The 21,129-nt window shown below is 37.8% G+C and overlaps 2 protein-coding genes across 2 annotated transcripts in view; both read left to right on the top strand.

Annotated features, from left to right (window-relative positions):
- The window catches only part of ATF6 (activating transcription factor 6), a 239,690-nt gene that overhangs the window by 137,387 nt on the left and 81,174 nt on the right, over positions 1-21,129 (top strand). The gene's annotated exons all lie outside the window — the stretch shown is intronic.
- Positions 6,146-7,903, top strand: LOC122678307 (proteasome activator complex subunit 3-like). The gene has a single exon (XM_043878948.1). The coding sequence runs from the start codon at positions 6,469-6,471 to the stop codon at positions 7,384-7,386; it is 918 nt and encodes a 305-aa protein (XP_043734883.1). The 5' UTR covers positions 6,146-6,468; the 3' UTR covers positions 7,387-7,903.

Below are 21,129 nucleotides of genomic sequence, written 5' to 3'. Positions count from 1 at the left end.
GAGAGTGAGAGAAAAATGATGCAGTGTGGCATTTTACACAGAGAAAGATGAATATGTAAAAGTATAGGACATGTTATTGGAATGTAGAGTTGGTTCTGGGAAATAAAAGATGGCAGGAAACAGGTCATGAAAGAACTTGTAGGCTATGCTTAAGGAATTTGAGAGAAATCTGATCAAAAACACATTTCAGGAAGATAACTCTGGAATTGTTCGCATAAGGCATTAGAAGAGGATTTTTACTTCTAAAGGAAGAAATTCTCTGCCAGCATTGACTTATGTTTATTAAGTACATATAAGCATAGAACTCAAAACATCCCCTACTTTTAGTTTACAAGTACTAAACCAAAATAATATAATTCTATTATATAACATAAATATATAAATAAATATAAATATTACAAAAATAAAATTCAAATCAACAACATGAGTTTATGTCATAGACCATGTTCTTGTGTAAGTCACTACTGATAAGTGAAGTGCTGACTCTCATGGTGCAAGTGCTTTTAATTTTTAATTAAACATTTCCATATTATTAATTTCAATTAATTCTCCCACAGGTGTACTCTACTTGAGCCACTAAGAAAACCTTTTGCTCTATTGGATTAACAGCTATTTGGGAGAAGGGAGAAAAGGATAATCATACCTAATAGGCTCCTTTCTCAGAAGGAAATGGCAACCTAATCCATTATTCCCGCCTGGGAAACCCCATGGACAGAGGAGCCTGGTGGGCTACAGTCCATGGGGTTGCAAGAGTTGGACACAACTTAGCAACTAAACCAACACCACCTAATAGGCTCCTCTTGGTACTATCACAACCATAAAAATGTAGTTGCTGGGCCCCAGATCACATGGCAGTTATAATATGATCCAGAATATGCTTACATCAATTAATTTATCATCAAAATGAAGACACATAAATAATTATAGGGAACCAGTGGACTTCAGTTTAAAAAAAAGTGAAATAGAAGATTAATTGTTCATCCAGTACATTATTTTTTTTAATTAATTTATTTTTGGCTGTACTGGGTCCTCGTTGCTGCATGCTTTCTGTAGTTGCAATGAGCAGGGACTACTCTTTGTTGTGGTGCACGGGCTTCTCATTGCAGTGGCTTCTCATTGTGGAGCACAGACGCTGGGAACACAGGCCTCAATAGTTGCAACATACAGGCTCAATAGTTGCAGCTTGCAGGCCCTAGAACGTGGGCTCAGTAGTTGTGGTATATGGGCTTAGTTGCTTCGCAGCTTGTGGAATCAATCCTTCTGAAACAGGGATCCAACACATGTCCCCTGCATTGGCAGGCATATTCTTATCCTTTGTATCACCAGGGAAGTCATCCAGTACATTACTGATGCAGGCATTTTGTAAACAAGGAAGCTATCAGTGACTTGGATAGAGAGTCACTGGCCATAGCATCTTAAAAAGTCAAGAATCTAGGACCCGAAAATCAGTGGATTTTTGTTGAAATCAGTGATTTTAAGGACCCTTGAAAGTAGACATCACTGTCTCCAAACTATCCCAATTATGTAATTTGTATGTCAAGACTGTATATTGTCACCCTGCTTATTTAACTTATATGCAGAGTACATCATGAGAAATGCTGGGCTGAAGGAAGCACAAGCTGGAATCAAGATTGCCGGGAAAAATATCAATAACCTCGGATATGCAGATGACACCACCCTTATGGCAGAAAGTGAAGAACTAAAGAGTCTCTTGATGAAAGTGAAAGAGGACAGTGAAAAAGTTGGCTTAAAGCTTAACATTCAGAAAACTAAGATCATGGCATCTGGTCCCATCACTTCATGGCAAACAGATGGGGAAACAGTGGCTGACTCTCTTTTTCTGGGCTCCAAAATCACTGCAGGTGGTGATTGCAGCCATGAAATTAAAAGACACTTACTCCTTGGAAGGAAAGTTATGACCCAACCTACACATCATATTAAAAACAGAGACATTACTTTGCCAACAAAGGCCCATCTAGTCAAGGCTATGGTTTTTCCAGTGGTCATGTATGGATGTGAGAGTTGGACTATAAAGAAAGCTGAGTGCAGAAGAATTGATGCTTTTGAACTGTGGTGTTGGAGAAGACTCTTGAGAGTCCCTTGGACTGCAGGGAGATCCAGCCAGTCCATCCTGAAGGAGATCAGTCCTGGGTGTTCATTGGAAGGACTGATTTTGAAGCTGAAACTCCAATACTTTGGCCACCTGATGCAAAGACCTGACTCATTTGAAAAGACCCTGATGCCGGGAGGGATTGGGGGCAGGAGGAGAAGGGGACGACAGAGAATGAGATGGTTGGATGGCATCACTGATTCAATGGAAATGGGTTTGGGTGGACTCCGGGAGTTGGTGATGTACAGGGAGGCTTGGTGTGCTGTGGTTCATGGGGTTGCAAAGAGTCGGACACGACTGAGCAACCGAACTGAAGATAAGAATGATGTGAACTTGCTGAAGACATGGCTTTTGCAAGAAGGGGTTCTATTTAGAAACACAGTTTTCAGTCAGGGTAGCCAATAAACCTTTGTGCTTACTTCACCTATGCCCTCTGTGATATGGACTCTAAATACTGGTGATCTGAGAAATTCAAGCCATTAAAAAAAGATACTTATATTCAACTGTGTAGTACAATTAGTCATCACTGCTAAATAATAAGACAGTGAACAAGAAAACTGTATCTTGTTTTGTTTGTCTAGAATACACCATTCTACTCCAAGGAGTAAAGGGAGATTTTGGACTGTTGATAAACCCTCCTTCATAATAGCTAACATTTATTGAACAATTACTATATTCCAGGCCCTCTGCTAAACTCTTTACATGTATTAACTAATTTAATCTTCAAAATAATTTTATAGATATTATTACAGATGAAGAAAATGAAGCACAGAGAGGTTAGATAACTTAACCAGGGTCACAGTGAGTAGCGGAGCTAAGATCTGAACGTGACTAACTTCAAACTTGAACCACAATGCTATATTGCCAATTTGACTTCCCTGGTGGTGCAGACAGTAGAGAATCTGCCTGCAATGCAGGAGACCCAGGTTTGGTCCTTGGGTTGGGAAGATCCCCTGGAGAAGGGCATGGCAACCCACTCCAGTATTCTTGCCTGGAGAATTCCATGGACAGAGAAGCCCGGCAGGCTTCAACGGGGTCACAAAGAGACACGACTAAGTGATTTAACACGTTCACTTCCTCTCACTTCATTTAAAGCCATGGTCATGTTAGATGTGGAGACTTGATTCTGACCAAAAGGCACTGCACACCGTTTATTTCTGTACCTTTACTTACAGCAGTCTAGGAAGAAGAAGGAAGGAAGAGGACGTGATATATTTCCCAGGCCTAGAAATTGCTCACTTGGGGATATTCACATGTGGTAAATGAAACCATTTGGTCTAGATAACATAAGTTCCATTGCAACCCAGAGTTGAAGAATTTTATAAAGGCATAAATATTATCACCCACCAGAGTCTTAAGATTATCTAGATTTAGCCCCACTGATGATATTTCTTCTAACTTTCATAGACAGAAATCAGTGGGGGGAAAAAAGCGTATTTTGAAAGATTAAATTCCAATCCATATCTCAAGCTTACAGTTGTCTCCAATAGTTGATACAACAACAGTTGTTTAGTTTTGTAAATGGAACTTATACTTAGCACCACAGAATCCCATCTTCACAGGGCATAGTTTCAGATTTGGAAGATATTTAAAGGACAAATCAATCCATAGATCTGTTGGTACTCCTAAAAGACGAGTGGGGTGTCTGTTATTGGCTTCAGTTCATGATGAACCCCACTGGGCTGTGGAGAAAGGAGAAACTGGCCTGAACGAGACAACACTCTCTACAGCTGTCCCTAGCCTTCCCCCACCTGTTAGCACTCAGTGTTAATTTCACGGGTCAACTCAAGGTATGCAAGTGCATTAAACAGTCTTCATAACTGACCGCTGATGGTTGATCGCAAAAGAAGAATTAGGAGCTGTTACTTTCCTACAACTGCTACTTTCATTAACAAGACCAGAAAACATTACAAATAAATAAAATTCTTACATCACATCAGAAAAAAGAGTAGTTGAATCCCCCAAAGGATTTTATATTTTACTGTTAGACAAGTAAATAATTTCATATAAGTGGCTACATTAATCACTTATAAACAGGAAGAAACTTCTCTCCTTTTTTAAAACAGCAGCTGGAAGAGAGGGGATATATGCATATGTATGGCTGATTCACTGGGCCGTCCAGCAGAAACTGACAGAGCAGTGTAAAGCAACTATGCTTCAGTTAAAGCAGAAAAGCAGCTAGAAATGTTTTCTCTTTGAAGACAGAATAACCATTTGTTAAACCATATTTATTGATACCTTTGAGGATGTTATTGGTACAAAAAGGAATTTCCATGCTGGCCCTATTGTAATCTTTTATAGCCAAAGTTATGAAGAAAATCAACATTTGGGAAATTGTGGTCATGTTTGAAGATCTGCTTTTTCTTTTCTGTTTGACAGCTCTATCTAAATACTCATAACTTGAATGTAAATATGTGTATGTAAAAAATGTATGTCTATCTAAATCACCTCTTAGGAGAGGTTTACTATAAGTATAAATAGAAATTATTTATCTAAGCCAAAAAAACTTGCATAATACTGAATTCTGCTTTTTCTCATCTTGCCATATCTAAAACTATCACCATGTTAATTTTACTTTCTTAGACTTTCTTGATGCTTCTCTTCAACCCCATCACCACCCCCAATGAGGTATTTTTTTTCCATTTAGATTATGGTATCTTAGTGTCTTACATATATAGTTGAAGCTGTGATGAGCTCCCCAGATCCCTGCTCAGAACTTAAGTTTTTATTTCCCAACTGCAAGAAGTCCTGCCGCCAAAGAGCCCTCTTCAGAACTGCCTTGACCCCATCTCAGGATACCCCTGAAGGGCATTTCCCAGCTCCCCATGGGGTCCGTCATGGCTCTGAGACTGCATTGAAGTCCAGCGTCCCCCAGTTCTGTCTCTTCCTTTCCATAGGTGTTTATCTTAAGAACACTCCCCAGTAAACTTCCAGTAAGCAACTTCTCTGCTTGCTGGGGGACCCAACCTGTAACAACATATTTGTCTTGTTGATATTTTCCTTTTGGTTCTAGATTTTCTGAAGTTCTAGTTAGCTAAAATCTTACTATGTCAAGATTATTTCATCAGGCATGTATTGAGCACCTGTAAAGGAAATGAATTAAAACTTGGCTCCTGTCCTGAAGGAGTTTACAGCCTGACCGAAGTGACAATTACATTTGAAACTATACTATAGCATCTTTAGAATAATCCTTAAAAAAAAAACAAAACCCTAAACTTCAATAATTTTAGAATAAAAGTGAGTGGCATGGATTTTACTCTGTGGGTTGCAAAGAACAAAAGGGAAATATTTCAGGGAAAAGAAAATGAATATAAATAAATAGGGTGAAAGTTTAGAAGGTTATAGGATTTGTCTTTATGATTCCAGAAACCTTTAAGGAAAAGGTAGTTTTTTCACTTATTTTGAATTAAGTTGAAACTTACAGAGAATTTATAAGACTAATACTGATCTCTCATACAATCTATACAGAGTCATCAATTTTTATCATTTCTCCACATGCTTCAGCATTCTCATTCTCTATACAAATGCACACACTGACAAACATACACACACTTTTTCTGAACCATCTGAGAATAGGTAAAATACATCATACCACTTTATCCCTTAATACTGTAGTGTGTACTTCCTAAAAACAAGGATATTAACCTCTGTAAGCACCATACACTTATCAAATTCAGGAAATCTGTTAATCTACAGTCTAGATTCAACAGTAATTATTCACCAAAATGAATTTTAAGAAAAGTTCTGTAACTTAACATTTGTGATTTAAACTAAAAATTATATGAAGTAAGCCATAGAAGAGCTCAGAAGTTTTCTAACTTGATTAAAAATATAATAGTAAACTCGCTTCTGACTTCCTATGTATGCTTAGTTGCTCAGTGGTGTCCGACTCTTTGCGACCCCGTGGGCTGTAGCCCACCAGGCTCTTTTGTCCATGGGGATTCTCCAGGCAAGAATACTGGAGTGGGTTGCCGTGCCCTCCTCCAGGGAATCCTCCCAACCCAGGGATCGAACCCGCGTCTTCCGCATTGTGGGCAGATTCTTTACCGACTGAGCCACCAGGGAAGCCCTCTGACTTTCTAAGGGGAAAGCATGGATAGTCTCAGATTACCTGTAAAGATGTGCTTTAAGGCTCTTCAGAAGTGAGCCTTGCTCTTGGGAGCCCATTTCGTGCGGTGACTTTCAAAAGAGATCGTGTATTCTGGATCTAAGGACTGTGGATTTCCTTGACCTGCGTCTTCACAGCTTAAGTTGAACGATTTTCTTTGGAACTGTCTTCCAGCCCATGGGGGCCAGTAAACGGGGGATGGGCCACCCAGATAACTAGATCCGGCTGGGCCCCCTCCCCACCTACACACATGTGGCCAGGGCGCCATCGGGAGTGGTCAGCGTGTGGCTCCGCCTCTGCCACGTGCCAGTCCGCAGGGACCCTGGGACGTCACTTCGGCCTAGCGGGCCCTGGTCTGTTGGGAGTTGGCGGTGGCACCGGAAGCCCAAACCCGTATCCGCTCCAACATTCGACGCCCCTGGCGGTCATGGCTTCTCCGCTGAAGCTAGAGCAGGGCATGCAGGGGAAAGTAGATTCATTTCGGGCCCGCATCGCCCAGGAGGCCGAGGATCTAGTGTCCACCTTCTTCCCTCAGAAGCTCTCGGAGCTAGATAGTCGGGTCCAGGAGCTCCGCCTGCAAGACTTGTCCAGAATCCGTTCAGTGCCAGCCCCAGAGAGCCTCATCGCCCCAGACACTGCTGGTGATGGGCCCAACCGGGACCCGCCGCCTCGGCAGACCCAGCCCTCCATCAAGGTACTAGCACTGCCCAGCGGCGAGGGACAGCTTCTGCGAAGCAACCAGCATCTGGTGGAGTTGATTGAGCGTGTAAAGCCTGAGATCGAGCTGCTGAGAGAGAAATGCAACACGGTGCGGATGTGGGTGCAGCTGCTCATCCCGAAGGTGGAGGACGGCAACAACTTCGGAGTGTCCATCCAGGAAGACACCGTGGACCAGCTGTGGACCGTGGAGAGCACAGCAGCCTCCTATCTACGCCGCTTCTCCACCTACTACAACACCCGGGCCAAGCTGGTATCCAAGATAGTGAAATACCCCCAGGTGGAAGATTATCGCCGCACCGTAGCGGAGGTCGACGAAAATGAGTACCTGAGTGTGCGTCAGATTTTGCTCCACGTACGGAACCAGTATGCCACTTTGCATGATGTAATCCTCAAAAACATCGAGAAGATCAAGACCCCTCGGAGCACCAACACCGACAACCTTTACTGAGGACCTTTCTCCACCCCACTTTCCTTCAGGAGTTGGCTGAGCTGTTCAGGCAGCCAGAAGGCTGGTTATCTACAGGTGACGAAACGACTGGAAATGTGCGTTACTCTTTAGAGACAGTTTCGTATAGCTTATCCTCATAATGAATCCTCTTGGTGTAATTTTTATTTGATTTTTCTTTGGGGAGAGAGAATGGGATCAAGCCATCTGGTTGAAGGTGGTAAGGTTGGTCAAAGAGAGAGGATAGCCATTTTAAAAACAGCTTTATAGATGATTGTTGGCCAAGGTTTCTTTTTTTATGGCATTGGTGATATTGAATGGTTTCAGGGGTTAAAAAAAAAGTTTTAAAGAAAGTTCAATGAAGCTTTTCTTAAGGTTCTGCTCTGTTACTTTGTTCAAACCTCAGAAATGCTCCTTTTATACCATCTTTTGGCTTTTGCAAGAAAAGGAGTTTAAAGGGATGCGTTTAGGTCATTATATGCTTTTAATTTAGCAAATTGAAATAAAAATCATTTTTTGATGGCCTGTGTGCTTATCTGAACTTTAATTTTCAGATGTATAGTTTTCCCCCTCCTCAGCTGGACTCATACCTTTGGTATTTTTCAACTCTGATGTGTAAGAAAAATGAGCATATAAAAAGGGATAGATCTCAATTGTTCCTAAGAAATGGGCATTTATACCTCCCTTAGATTGAAGAGAAATCTGTGAAAATGGCTTCCTGGCACAATCTTCTGGCATCTCAGCATCATCTGTTTTCCTTTTACACACAATTTAGAGTTTCTTCTGTGTATCCATTTGTTTAAGTCCCTGCTAAGTCCTTCAAGCTTTATATCACATTTTTTGCCCTCAACTGATTTTCATCTCCTGTACCCTTTTGTCCCTTAAGATATTTCTTATTTCTTAAAAGTTTTCCTGTCAAATTATATGGGTCATTTTTTAAATCTGAAGTCTCTAAAATGTGACTGGGTTTTTTTCCTCCTTCCTGCTTTTGCTGTCCAGTTTAAGGGAAACCATTGTCATCTTCTCAGTGGTGATCTGTATTGTTGGTATATTTCAAGTCCAGCATTTCCAGATTTCATTTGCAGGTAAGGTAAATTACTATACCCTGAGTTACCTTAATGCATCAGAGAATTTCTTGCAGTTACTGATATGATGAATCTTTTCTTCCATGGTGGGTTTTTTTCAGAATTCTGCTTTATCTAGTGATGAAGATACTTCAGCCAGTTGAAGTATATTTATTGAAAACTTTTTCAGTGGGACTTCCCCGGTGGTTCAGATGGTAAAGCGTCTGCCTACAATGCGGGAGACCCAGGTTCAATCCCTGGGTTGGGAAGATCTCCTGGAGAAGGAAATGGCAACCCACTCCAGTATTCTTGACTGGAAAATCCCGTGGACTGAGGAACCTGGTAGTCCATGGAGTCGCAAAGAGTCAGACCCGACTGAGTGACTTCACTTCACTTTCTTTCACTTTTTTTTTCAGTATTAGTATTACTTGAGGATCTTCATCACTCAGAATCAGCATTTGTGGGAGTTATATAGTACACAATTGGAAAAAGAAAGAGTGGGAGTTACTTCTGTTGCATTTTTATATACAGGAATGAGATTATTCCCGTGTACAATTGACAGCTTCATCTCTTTTTCCCATTCAGCTAACAGTGCCCTCAATCCTCATGAGAGTTTTAAGACTACGCATAATAAGTTATGACCTTAATCTTTTAATGTATTTTATAGTACTGCTTTCATGCAATAAATTATTTCTCAAATGAGTTTTTGGTAGGGAAATTATGAGGGATTAAATTTATTTTTGTGAGAAATGAGAATGTATTTCCCATTGGAAATTTTTCCCACATAATATAAGACCCTCTGAAACTAGGTAACTGTCCAAGTGAGAGTCTAGAATCTATTATTAAAACTTGCTTGTAATTCTACTCCCCTCCCCTTTTTTTTGCAATATCTTTATAAGAATGTACTCCTTGCTATAAGTGAAACAACCTTCAGATCTTGCTTTAGATAGGATCAAAACCTGATTATCTACTCTTTTCATTGATCCTAATCCTCCCCCACTCCCCCCTTTCCCCATTTAATGAATGAAATCACTTTTGAAGGAGACTTTTTAATTTAGGAGTTTCTTTTCAGCAATGCATTTTGGTTGCCAGGGGTGAAAACCAGCATGAACCTTTATTGTACAGACTTGACTCTAAAGGCTGCTGTAAAAACATTTCCTGTTTAACAGTAAGAATTGTTTAGTATGTAAAGCAGAGATGTTTTCTTTTGCATCTTTTTTAAAAAAGAAAGAAATATTTCTTATTTTGAATTACACCACATTTCTAGTGGGTGGTTTTGTTTTTCTAAGTGAATAGTGATGTTCATTACGTTTTTTTCTGGGGTGGTGTTGAAGTCTGTGCAGGAAGGGCATGATGATTTTGGGCACCTCTTGCTTTTTCATTTTCCTTATCTTTTTCACTTGAAGGAGTAAAATAGCTGTTTCTTCATGAGTGAAGTGAATTAGAGACATAATCACCTTTAAAAACTTTATGACATATCCTTATAACTGGGCCTGTATTACTAAAATATACATGAATATGTATCTATATTAACCTATATAGATGAGAAAAGATTGTAAACTGGTTTAGTAGAAGCTTTATCTTCAAGGTAAACTTCTAAAAAATGATGCCCTAAGATAGAACAAGTTTATTCTTTTGTTGAACTTCTGAAAAGCCTGCATCTTTCAAATTGGACCTTGTAAAACAACAAAAGATATTGCCTAATAGAAAGAATTCTGGTTGCATTTAACATTCTTCCTCAAGAGTTCTCTTTATTTCCCTTGTAAGGTATTAGATTTGATTCAGATTAAGTGCCAGGAATTCTACGTCAGTTCGTTTGACAGGCATTTAATTGCATGCCATTGTGTAATAGACAGCGTGAGGAAGTCCAATTGTTGCTTGTTTTTCAACCATAGTTAATCATCTCAGGTTTAAAATATCTGTTCCATACATGATACCACCATCATCTTGCTGGTTCCTTATACTCTTAAACTGTCAAACCCTATGCCATATGCCAGTTCAGTTCAGTCGCTCAGTCGTGTCCAACTCTTTGCGACCCCATGGACTGAAGCACAGCAGGCTTCCCTGTCCATCACCAGCTTCTGCAGCTTGGTCAAACTCATGTCCATTGAGTCAGTGATGCCATGCAACCATCTCATCCTCTGTTGTCCCCTTCTCCTCCTGCCTTCAGTCTTTCCCAGCATCAGAGTCTTCCACTGAGTCAGTTCTTTGCATCAGGTGGCCAAAGTTTTGGAGTTTCAACTTCTTGATGCTGATCCTATGTGAGATTGAAATAAATTGTCTCTCATATCCAGGCATATCTTTTACTAAGAAAATATGTATGTCCTTTTTAGTTCAGATTTCTGGTATTTGCCTTTTTCTCCGTTCTAACACTATATCAAACAAATTTGGAGCTGGTGCCTACTTCTGCAAAAATCAAGCCCTTTATGATTTCTCCTTGCATATGGTTGCAAAAGCTTTTATTGTAATGAGCCTGTTTCAGGACTGGTATCAAAACATGGTAGCCAATATGAACCATTTGCTAACTGTTAGTTCTTAAAGCGTCTTTTAAATTCCTTTTAAAAAAACAGCTGAATTGAAAGAGTGTGTGTGTTTTATGTTTTGTTCTTGGGAAATGGTTTGAAAAACTCATTTGAAATTAAATAATTTTAGTTTTAAATTCTTTTTATGATTCATGAAAGCTTCTAACTCAGACTTGATTGGAAATTCTGAAATTGGTAGATCTGGTTTTTAGAGCTGAGTGACATACCTTTCTTAAGCCATAAAATTGATACAGAAGAGGCTCAAAGTTCTTAAGTTTTGGAACTTAGAAGTTTTTTTAATTATCAAATTGTTTATAAATTCTTTGGCTATTAGAAGCAACTTTTTAAATAGTCTTTATGAGGTTTTCATATTTCTACAGAACTCTTACCAAATAGCCTCAGCCATTAATAGATAACTGTGATCAATTTAAAATGTTTTTTCAGTTTCAAAAGGACTATCTCAACGCTCAGAAATTTGAAAAACAAGCAGGGAGAATCCACTAGTTTAATGAAATTATTGAAGCTTATGTATGGGTTTCATTTATTTTAAGAAATACATCTTATGTTATTGCAACAAAGATTATGTACATTTCTATAGAAGATACACATTTATATTTAAATCAAGTTTTACTAACTAGAATTTCATTTGGCTGTTATCCCCCAGATTCAGATAGCAGTAGATAAACCCCCTTTAATTTTGTCTTTCAAGGATTCTTAAGGCTCTGTTACCTAGCTGTGGCAATGATATGCATCTAGGATAAGGGTTTTGACCACAGTGTGGAAAATAGAGATCAAGTAGCGAGGAAGAGTGTGCCTAGATTACTGTGAGAATGTCTAGATACTTACATTAGGATTTTACTCTGATTTTGATTTGAGGTTCCATAGTGGAATTAGCCATTTTATTGTTTAGTGTTTATCCCATTCCCCCTCAAAAAACATGTTTATTACCTCTGTAAATATGCTCAAGAAAGCGCTCATTGTCTTGTACTGATTGGATGAGCTGCTCTTCTTACAGTGACTTGGTATGAGTAGGAGGGGATCCTGCTTCCTTTGTCAACATTTAAACATTTCTGAAAGATGCTATTGTGCGCTGACATCAAGGCATTTTTTAAAAATTACTGATCTTTTTGAAAAAACAAAGGACTCAGTCAGTTACAGAAACAGGTGTTGGACCACCCTTGTTCGCTGCATTACAACACTGTAGTGCTAACACACAAGTATCTGCCCGCCTTGAACTGAAATTATCCGTGGGAAATAAAATAGAAATGTAGAAGTTTCATGACTTACCTTTTCATCAACAGTCATAGGTGTTTAATATTAGATGATTATATATTTGTATATGATTTTTCTTTGCTTTCTTTTTTGTGATAAGTCTTTAAGTTCCTAAAGTTAATTAGCAGAATTTTATCAGTGAAGCTTAGTGATCCCAGTCACTCAAATTTAAACTATTTCAATACTAAACTGAACTTAATGAATTCTCTCACATGGAAAAAGTCGAGTGTTATTTTCACTTGTGAAAAACTATCAGGAGCTAATGAACAGGAACTAAACCCACCTACAGAATTAAGTTCCTTTTATAACTTGGCCATTTATTTTAGCTTTGTTATTTAATCTCACTCTCAACAAAGTTTTGCAGCATGACCTTGGAAATACTGTTTGCTTCAGATAATACAGCATTTTGAAATTCTTGAATAAATATATAGCTTCCAATTAAGGTTTTTGATGTACTTTTGCCTCCTTAATTTTACAGATGAAGAAATTTAGATTCAGAGAATTATATAACATCACACAACTTACATGGCAGAAGTCTAGAAGCCAAATCATCTTCCATTTCAGGCTAGTGCTTTATTCACTGCACTGTACTGCATTTTCATTTTCAATAAATGAGATTATAGTGTGTTTAAAGGGAATTCTAGAAACGTGCAAACCAGTAGCCACAAATTAACACATCACTACGAAGTGATGTATTACTTTATTCTATGAAACTTAAGAGAAGTTGAAATGTTTCTAAACCAGAATGGGCTGTAGTATTTTTACTAAAAGATTATGTAAAGGTATCTAAAACAATCTCTAAATTTATATGGTAACTGTAACTTTATTTTGGTCATAGAAATGACCCTTACTAAACAAAACCCAGGAGTTTCAGTACCCCCATTCCACTTCTCCTGAGGAGATATTCTAAACTATCAGCCATGCCATTTGTGTTGGTGGTGGTTTAGTCACTAAGTTGTGTCCGACTCTCATGACCCCATGGACTGTAGCCTGCCAGGCTCCTCTGTCCATGGGATTCTCCAAGCAAGAATACTGGAGTGGGTTGCCATTTCCTTCTGCAGGGGATCTTCCTGACCCAGGAATCGAACCTGGGTCTCCTGCATTGCAGACAGATTTGTGTTGGAGGGAGCTGCTATTACAACATTTGGAGATAGGTGGGGAGAAATATAGTACAAGATTTTATTTATTTCATTTTTGAATATATGGGTTTAAAATATCTTACTGACCAAGTCCCCTACCCCCCCCATTGTTTACCACCAAAGAACTGCTAAGTGGAGTTGTTATGGCTCTGTCCCTAATAACCTACAGAATAAAGGGGGAAAACAGAGGAGCGGTAGGTTTTTGTTGGAGAGGAAGGCTCAAAGGACCATTTCCCAAAAGAAGTTTATCCTCTAGAGCATCACAGTGTTCATTATAGTAGCTGTTAATCTTCAAATGTAACTGGTCCGAATGGAGATGTGTCATAAGAGTAAACTACACACCAGAGTTTGAAGACTAAGAGCTTGGAGAAAAAAAGTAAAATAGCTCAATAATTTTTACACTGATCACATACAAATTGAATGATAGTATTTTGAATATGTTGGGTAAAGAAAATAGATTATTAAAATTAATTTCACCCATTTCTTTTTACTTTTTTTATTGCTAGAAAGTTTACATGTAACTTGCATATATGGTTCACAATATATTGACCTTAGGCAACATGCTTAGAGCTAAGATTTCTAAGTTAATTGGGTTGAGTCTTGAAGCTGAATCAAAACCTTCTATGGTGACATATTATGGGAACATTACCTGAAGACACTGATTTGTCATCTTTTCATAATGCATGGTAAAAGTGAATCAGGACTTCTCAGAGTTCAACTTGATCTTAGAACTTGGAGCGCCTAAAGGAGTGGATGGCCAGCATGCCACTTAAAACATATCTTCTAAATATCTTATCTCTTATCCACACTTAGGATGAGAGCCTGGAGTACTAGCCTTCTGTATTGCTAATTCAGGGTGATTCCATATGCTTTAGAAACCTAATAGATGGTAAGGTTGACATCTTATTTTGAAGATTGACTTTCCTAACAGTTTTTACCTGGATGAAGGAATAATGTACCTCTGGTACCTACAGATACCTTCAGGCAAAGTCAGGCTCATCCTCAAGGAGCAGCATTTGAACACTCGGTGAAATCCAGAAAATTGCACTGAATTCCTGTAATACTGTTTCTTTGTATTATTTTTATGTGTACACGTATAATACCTTCTCTAGGTAAGTTTCTTGAGAATAGTGAGGGACTTTTTTTTATTCACTCTTTATCCTTTTGGTGTTTTGCATATAATAAGTTTATAAAGAATTTTGAATTAAATTTAACTGAGCCAAAACTTGATCAAACTAAAGAAAATTATTTTCTCATAAGACATATATTAATAGTAAGTGAGGTACTTTGTTACAATTGAACATGTTTGTGGATGTATACCCAGGAATATGTAACAATGATAGACATCTAAAAATTTGATTCATAATTAAAGACCAATTTTAGGCTTCTAATTAAACATTTTTAATCACAATAATATAAATGGTTTAAAGTACTTTTGGCAATTCTCCTTCAATATTCCCAGTGATTTCATTAAGCCTATTCACCCTGCAACAGCTGCAAGTTATTCCAAACATCTGTACTGAATTCCCATGCTGTATAAGCCCATCTGAAAACAACTCTCTCACCCCATTAACAGCATCAGTAATTCTCTTACTACTTTTCTAACCAAGAGTTATGGAGAAATAAGTCTAGTATATCAAAGAGTGGAAAGTTTTGTTTTTCAAAATTGATTCTCTGTGATCATGAGCATAATGCTTTACCCTTCCAGATTTCTGATTTTAAAAAGTTAATTTCTTAAATATTTAAAGGTACATAGTTTATTAAATAGTCAAGGAAGAATTCTCTCAGATTTTAAGTTTTATTTGCTAATATAAAGACTTAAAATATTCTGGTTAAAATTATTTCATAAATTTTAAACAGTTTAAAAAGTATGGTGAGCTCAAGACATTACTGTCTTATTCTTCAGCTTCTTTAATGTTAGTGAATGTTTTTCTCTGCTTCTTTCCTTCATTTTCTGCTGTGAGACAGGCAAAAAATTATTGAACCCATTACCTTTGTATTTCATAGTTTACTCCAGTACTACTTTAAGGCACCCATTTGGAACTAAAGAAATTTGACAGACTGAGATGGTTGCTCTTCTGTAGAGGAGTAGTGAAAAAGGCCATTTTATGAGCTTCATGAGCTGAGAGTTAATGTTTTCAATAAACCAATAAGTTCAATATAATCCTTTGTATTTAAATTTCAGCTTATTGCATTGCATTATATTAAGTCCAAAAGACCACACAGTATGGTAGGAAGTTTAAATGTTACTTAAGAATCAAATTTCTGTTTATACTTTTAGAAAGAAGATTAAGAGTAATGGCAAAAAATGAAGTCAAAATAGCTTGATTAAAGGAAGCAAATAATTGTAGTTTATTAAAAGAATATCTCCTTAATCTTACAGTATGTGCTAATTTTTTGCTTTGCAAGTACATAAATTTATGTATTACCTGAGATATGCTCATTCTGTAGAAGTTTTATGTAAAATTAATGAACTTTAGCCCCATAAGAACATTTAAAAATTAAAACTGATGTTTGAAAAATGAGAATTTTGATAATTCCCATAGGAAAGACTATAAGAAATATTGTATCAGAAAGAAATATTACTCATTACTCATTTTTTAAGCTCTTTCATTTCTACCTCAGAAGTCATTTAAGTATTTTCCAAAAAGGTTTAACAACAGTCCTGCCTAGAAAATACATTTGAGACTTTTAGTATTATTTCATGGTGATACTATTCTAAATATATGTTTATAAAGAGGCAGTAACTAGATTTACTCTGAAATTATTTCTGAAATTTTTAGCTACACTGTCAGATTAATGGCTAACTTATTTTCTTTTTTAAATTTAATTTTTATTTTATTTTGGAGTATAGTTGATTTACAATGTTGTATTAGTTTCAGGTATATAGCAAAGTGATTCAGTTATATGTACATTCTTTTTCAGATTCTTTTCCTGTATAGGTTATTGGAGAATATTGAGTAAAGTTCCCTGTCCCATACATAGACTGGTCCTTGTTGATTATCTGTTTTATATGTAGTAGTGTGTATGTGTTAATTTCAAACTGATCTCTTCTCAGTAATTTCAAGAAGAAGTATTATTTCATTAAATAATCAAATTGCCCCTGTCTGTTGATTAACCTATCCTGAGGATTTACAAATCTATTATTTTGTTCAAGTGTATGTGAAACTCTTTCTGTACAATGCATTTATTACCTTACGTATAGGAATACTTTTGCTGTATAACCCTGGTAACATTGTTATGATGTTTTAGTATAAAATTACTAGTAGATAGAGAGACCACTATGTCAATCACCTGTACATTATTCCATCCTGTTAACCAACAGAGATCCTTAACTGTCATAAAATAATTTTCTTGTTTGTCATACATATGAAGTATTTGAGTGTAATTGCATGAAGTAATTTTTAAAGTCAGTCAGTCTTGAGTGACCAAGCATATTCCTCAGTCCCAACATTCCCCGCTACCCCCACGCCCAGTATACCCTCACCCCCAGTATATTTTAGGCAAGCCTTAATTTGGATTTCTGCTCATAGTTTTGGCAGTCCTAATGTGTGTAGCAGACAGCAGCTTTTTTTAGATTTGAACTTGCTCTTGAATCACTTATGAATAAATGAATGAATAGATAAATAAATGGCTAAAGCAGGTACTCACCTGAAGTTTGGTGGTTTCAAACCACTGTCTGTCAGTTCAGTCTCTCAGTCGTGTCCGACTGTTTGCAACCCCATGAACCGCAGCACACCAGGCCTCCCTGTCCATCACCAACTCCCAGAGTCCAGCCAAACCCATGTCCGTTGAGTCGGTGATGCCATCCAACCATCTCATCCTCTGTCGGCCCTTTTTCCTCCTGCCCTCAATCTTTCTTTCCCAGCATCAGGGTCTTTTCAAATGAGTCAGGTCTTCGCATCAGGTGGCCAAAGTATTGGAGTTTCAGCTTCAGCATCAGCCCTTCCAATGAACACCCAGGACTGATCTCCTCTAGGATGGACTGGTTGGATCTCCTTGCACTCCAAGGGACTCTCAAGAGTCTTCTCCAACACCACAGTTCAGAAACATCAATTCTTCTGCACTCAGCTTTCTTTATAGTCCAACTCTCACATCCACACATGACTACTGGAAAAACCATAGCCTTGACTAGATGGACCTTTGTTGACAAAGTAATATCTCTGCTTTTTAATATGCTGTCTAGGTTGGTCATAACTTTCCTTCAAGGAGTAAGCGTCTTTGAAATTCATGACTGCAGTCACCATCTGCAGTATTTTGGAGCCCAGAAAAATAAAGCCAGCCAGTTTCCACTGTTTCCCCATCTATTTGCCATGAAGTGAAGTACAAACCACTGTACTGTAATTTTATTTTTCAAATTTTGATTTTATTTTCTAGAAAAGTTTTATATTCAGGGAGTTGTCATCCAGTTGTACTTTGATCATTCTTTGACTGTCCACAATAGAGTCATACATTTATTTCCTCTTTGTGGACAAAGAAAATCATTTAACAATTCTCAGTTTTTCTCATGAATAAGGTATATCATGGGAGCTTTGAAATAGTAGATTCAAAGATTTATAGGACTGTTTTCACTACTCATAACTTAAAACATCTAAGAATAATTCCTAATATATAAATTACCTATACTTATTTTGACATTGATGTTTTGATATGTGGCTGTGTTAGAATTGTTCATGCAAATGCACTTTAGAATCCTGTTAATAATATTGAAATAATTATGTTGAAATTATTTTACTTACAGTCAACCCTACTTCTTAACGTTCATATAATTATCTATCATTCATATAGGTTTGAAGCTATGAAGATTATCTCAGATGACAATTTTTCTCCAGTGTATTTATCATCCTGATATTATATGATTTAGAGTTATGTTAAAGGTAGTGTATGCTTCCTGAACATACACCAAAGACAGACCAGAAGTACACAAAAGAGAGATTGGAAGTTTTATGTTATAGACAAATATGATTTGTTTGATAATTATGTTTGTTAAGTCTCTGGTGAATGTTGATTTCCTTTTATTTAGGGACATCCCAGAAACCTATCTGGGTATGAGCAGAATTGAGCATTCTTAGCAATTTGATAAACTGCCTTTCTTGAATGAGTTGTATTTCCTAATTTGGAGGTCTCAATGTCATTTTTCTTGATGATTTTAAAAACTTTTGATTTATTCAGTATATCACACAAACAAACAATTGTTTGGTATACTGAAATCAAATTGTTATTGACAGAGCTTGGTCTAAATCCCAGCTGGGCCTCAGTTTTTTCAAATGAGGGCACAGGCTATAAAATCTCTGAGGTCTCTTTCTGCCTTATGGCTCCGTGCTTTTGCCTAGTGTAATTTCTGTCATATTTTGGTTGGCTTTTTGCATGTAATAGCAAACCTTTAAGAATATCTCCCACATGAGACTTGAGACATGAGATTTGTGGAGTCAGGAAGGGGATGATCATAAAGTCTTCAAAGACAAAGAAAGTATGAGTTGAGTCATGTAAATAGAAAGGTATTCCCAGCACTGAATAATAAAGATTAAGAGCAATACAGACACAGGGACCCTCACTGCCAAGTTAAGTATACTTGAAAGAATGTGGGGTTCCCAGATGGTGCTGGTGGTAAAGAACCTACATGCCAATACAGGAGACATAAGAGATGTGAGTTCTGTTTCTGGTTTGCAAAGATCCCCTGGTAGAGGGCATGGCAACCCACTCCAGTATTCCTGCCTGGAGAATCCCGTAAACAGAGAAGCCTGGCGGGCTATAGTCCCACAAAGAGTCGGACACTTCTGAAGCAACTTAGCACACATCACCTCAGTTAAGTATGTATTCTATATATATTCATTTGAATGTTCCATATATAGCAAGAATTGTGAAATAGAAAAGGGAAATTTTAGATTGCTTTGGATTTTTTTTTAATATTTTAGAAAGCTGCAGTTTGGTATCTTTGCTTAATAACTGTATGTTGACACAAAGAAAGGGGTTGGGTTAATCGACTGAGTCACTTTTCCCTCCTTTATCATTTAATATTCTCTTCTGAGACACTCGCCTTGGTGTGTTTTTTTTTTTAATAGTATCTATTGTTTTCCTAATTGTTAAATTTTTATTTTCCTTTTTGATTTATGGCTCCTATTTATAATTAGTCTGATACTTCAATCAGCCATTTCAGATTGTCATTCTGCTCATCTTTTGAGTTCTGTATTAGCTGATGATTTTTCATGATCTTCTTTGAATGTCAGAGCTCACAACCATTTGATTAGCCTAAAGAGCATATCTGTTGTCATACTTCCTAATAAAAATCTTTGCTTGTTGTAAGAGAAAAGATTCAAAACTCAGAGAAAAAAATCTCCCTCCCCCGCCCAAAAAAACCCCTTCTATTAGAATGAGGAACATTATCTTTGTATGGTATCTTGCCTAAGGTCTCCCATCTATTCAGTCTAATTATGAGGTAGCTCAGTTGGTAAAGAATCCACCTGCGATGCAGGAGATCCTGTTTCCATTCCTGGATCGGGAAGATCCCCTGGAGAAGGGATAGGCTATCCACTCCAGTATTCTTGGGCTTCCTTGGTGGCTCAGATGGTAAAGAATCTGCCTGCAATGTGGGAAACCTGGGTTCGATCCCTGGGTTGGGAAGATCTCCTGGAGAAGGGAACAGCTACCCACTCCAGTATTCTGGCCTGGAGAAGTCTTATGGACTGTGTACTCCATGGGGTCACAAAGAGTCGGACATGACTGAGCAACTTTCACTTTCATGAGGTACACTCTTGTATGTGACTTGATATTCCAGGGCTGGGCTCAGCACATCTTACTTCCTCTAGTGCTTCACCATATTAGCACTTGTGCAGACCTCACATTGGATAAGGCAATGGCAACCCACTCCAGTATTCTTCCCTGGAAAGTCCCATGGGCAGAGGAGCCTGGTAGGCTGCAGTCCTTGGGGTCGCGAAGAGTCGGACACGACTGAGCGACTTCACTTTCAGTTTTCACTTTCATGCATTGGAGAAGGAAATGGCAACCCAGTCCAGTGTTCTTGCCTGGAGAATCCCAGGGACGGTGGAGCCTGGTGGGCTGCCGTCTCTGGGCTCGCACAGAGTCGGACACGACTAAAGCGACTTAGCAGCAGCAGCAGCAGACCTCACATTAGAGAGTGAACTACAGCTTAGATTCTTATTACGTTGCTTTGAGTGTTTCCATAGGTAAGGGTTAGGCAGTATCTTAAAATAGTAGCTTCTGCTTCTTAGAGGCATCTGTTTAGTAGCTGAACTCTGATGAGAAACGTAAGTGATTTTCGATTTAATGTGGTCTTCTCCAGTTGTATTCCTCATTTTACTGTTTCTGGTGAAGAACATATTTTCTGTTTGGGTGATCTAAACTTTCTCCTTTCTCTGTTCTATGCATGTGTGTTTTCCTTTGTTTCATTTCTGTCATCTTTACAGTTAAGGAAGTTTGTAAAGAAACATTATAACATCTCTAGACAGATAAGTCTTCTTTAAATGAGTATATTTCATGTTCTGTTGACTTGAGTCCCTTTAACAATAATAGAAAAGATTGACTCACTTACTTTTTTTAAGTTTCAGTTAGTTTCTATTATTTGCCCAATTTATTCTAGTGCTGTGGATACAAAAATTCCAAACATTTTTAGCTCTTTGAAGTCATCTTTGTAGTGACCAGCCGTAATTCCTTTCATTCCTAATAATGTTGTTGTTGTTATTAGTCGCTAAGTGATATCTGACTCTTTGCAACCCCATGGACTGCAGCATG

Source organism: Cervus elaphus, chromosome 20 (genome assembly GCF_910594005.1).
Source record: "Cervus elaphus chromosome 20, mCerEla1.1, whole genome shotgun sequence".
Taxonomy (NCBI): Eukaryota; Metazoa; Chordata; class Mammalia; order Artiodactyla; family Cervidae; genus Cervus; species Cervus elaphus.
Note: the sequence above shows the minus strand (reverse complement) of the source record. Positions and strands in the feature narration are given on the sequence as shown.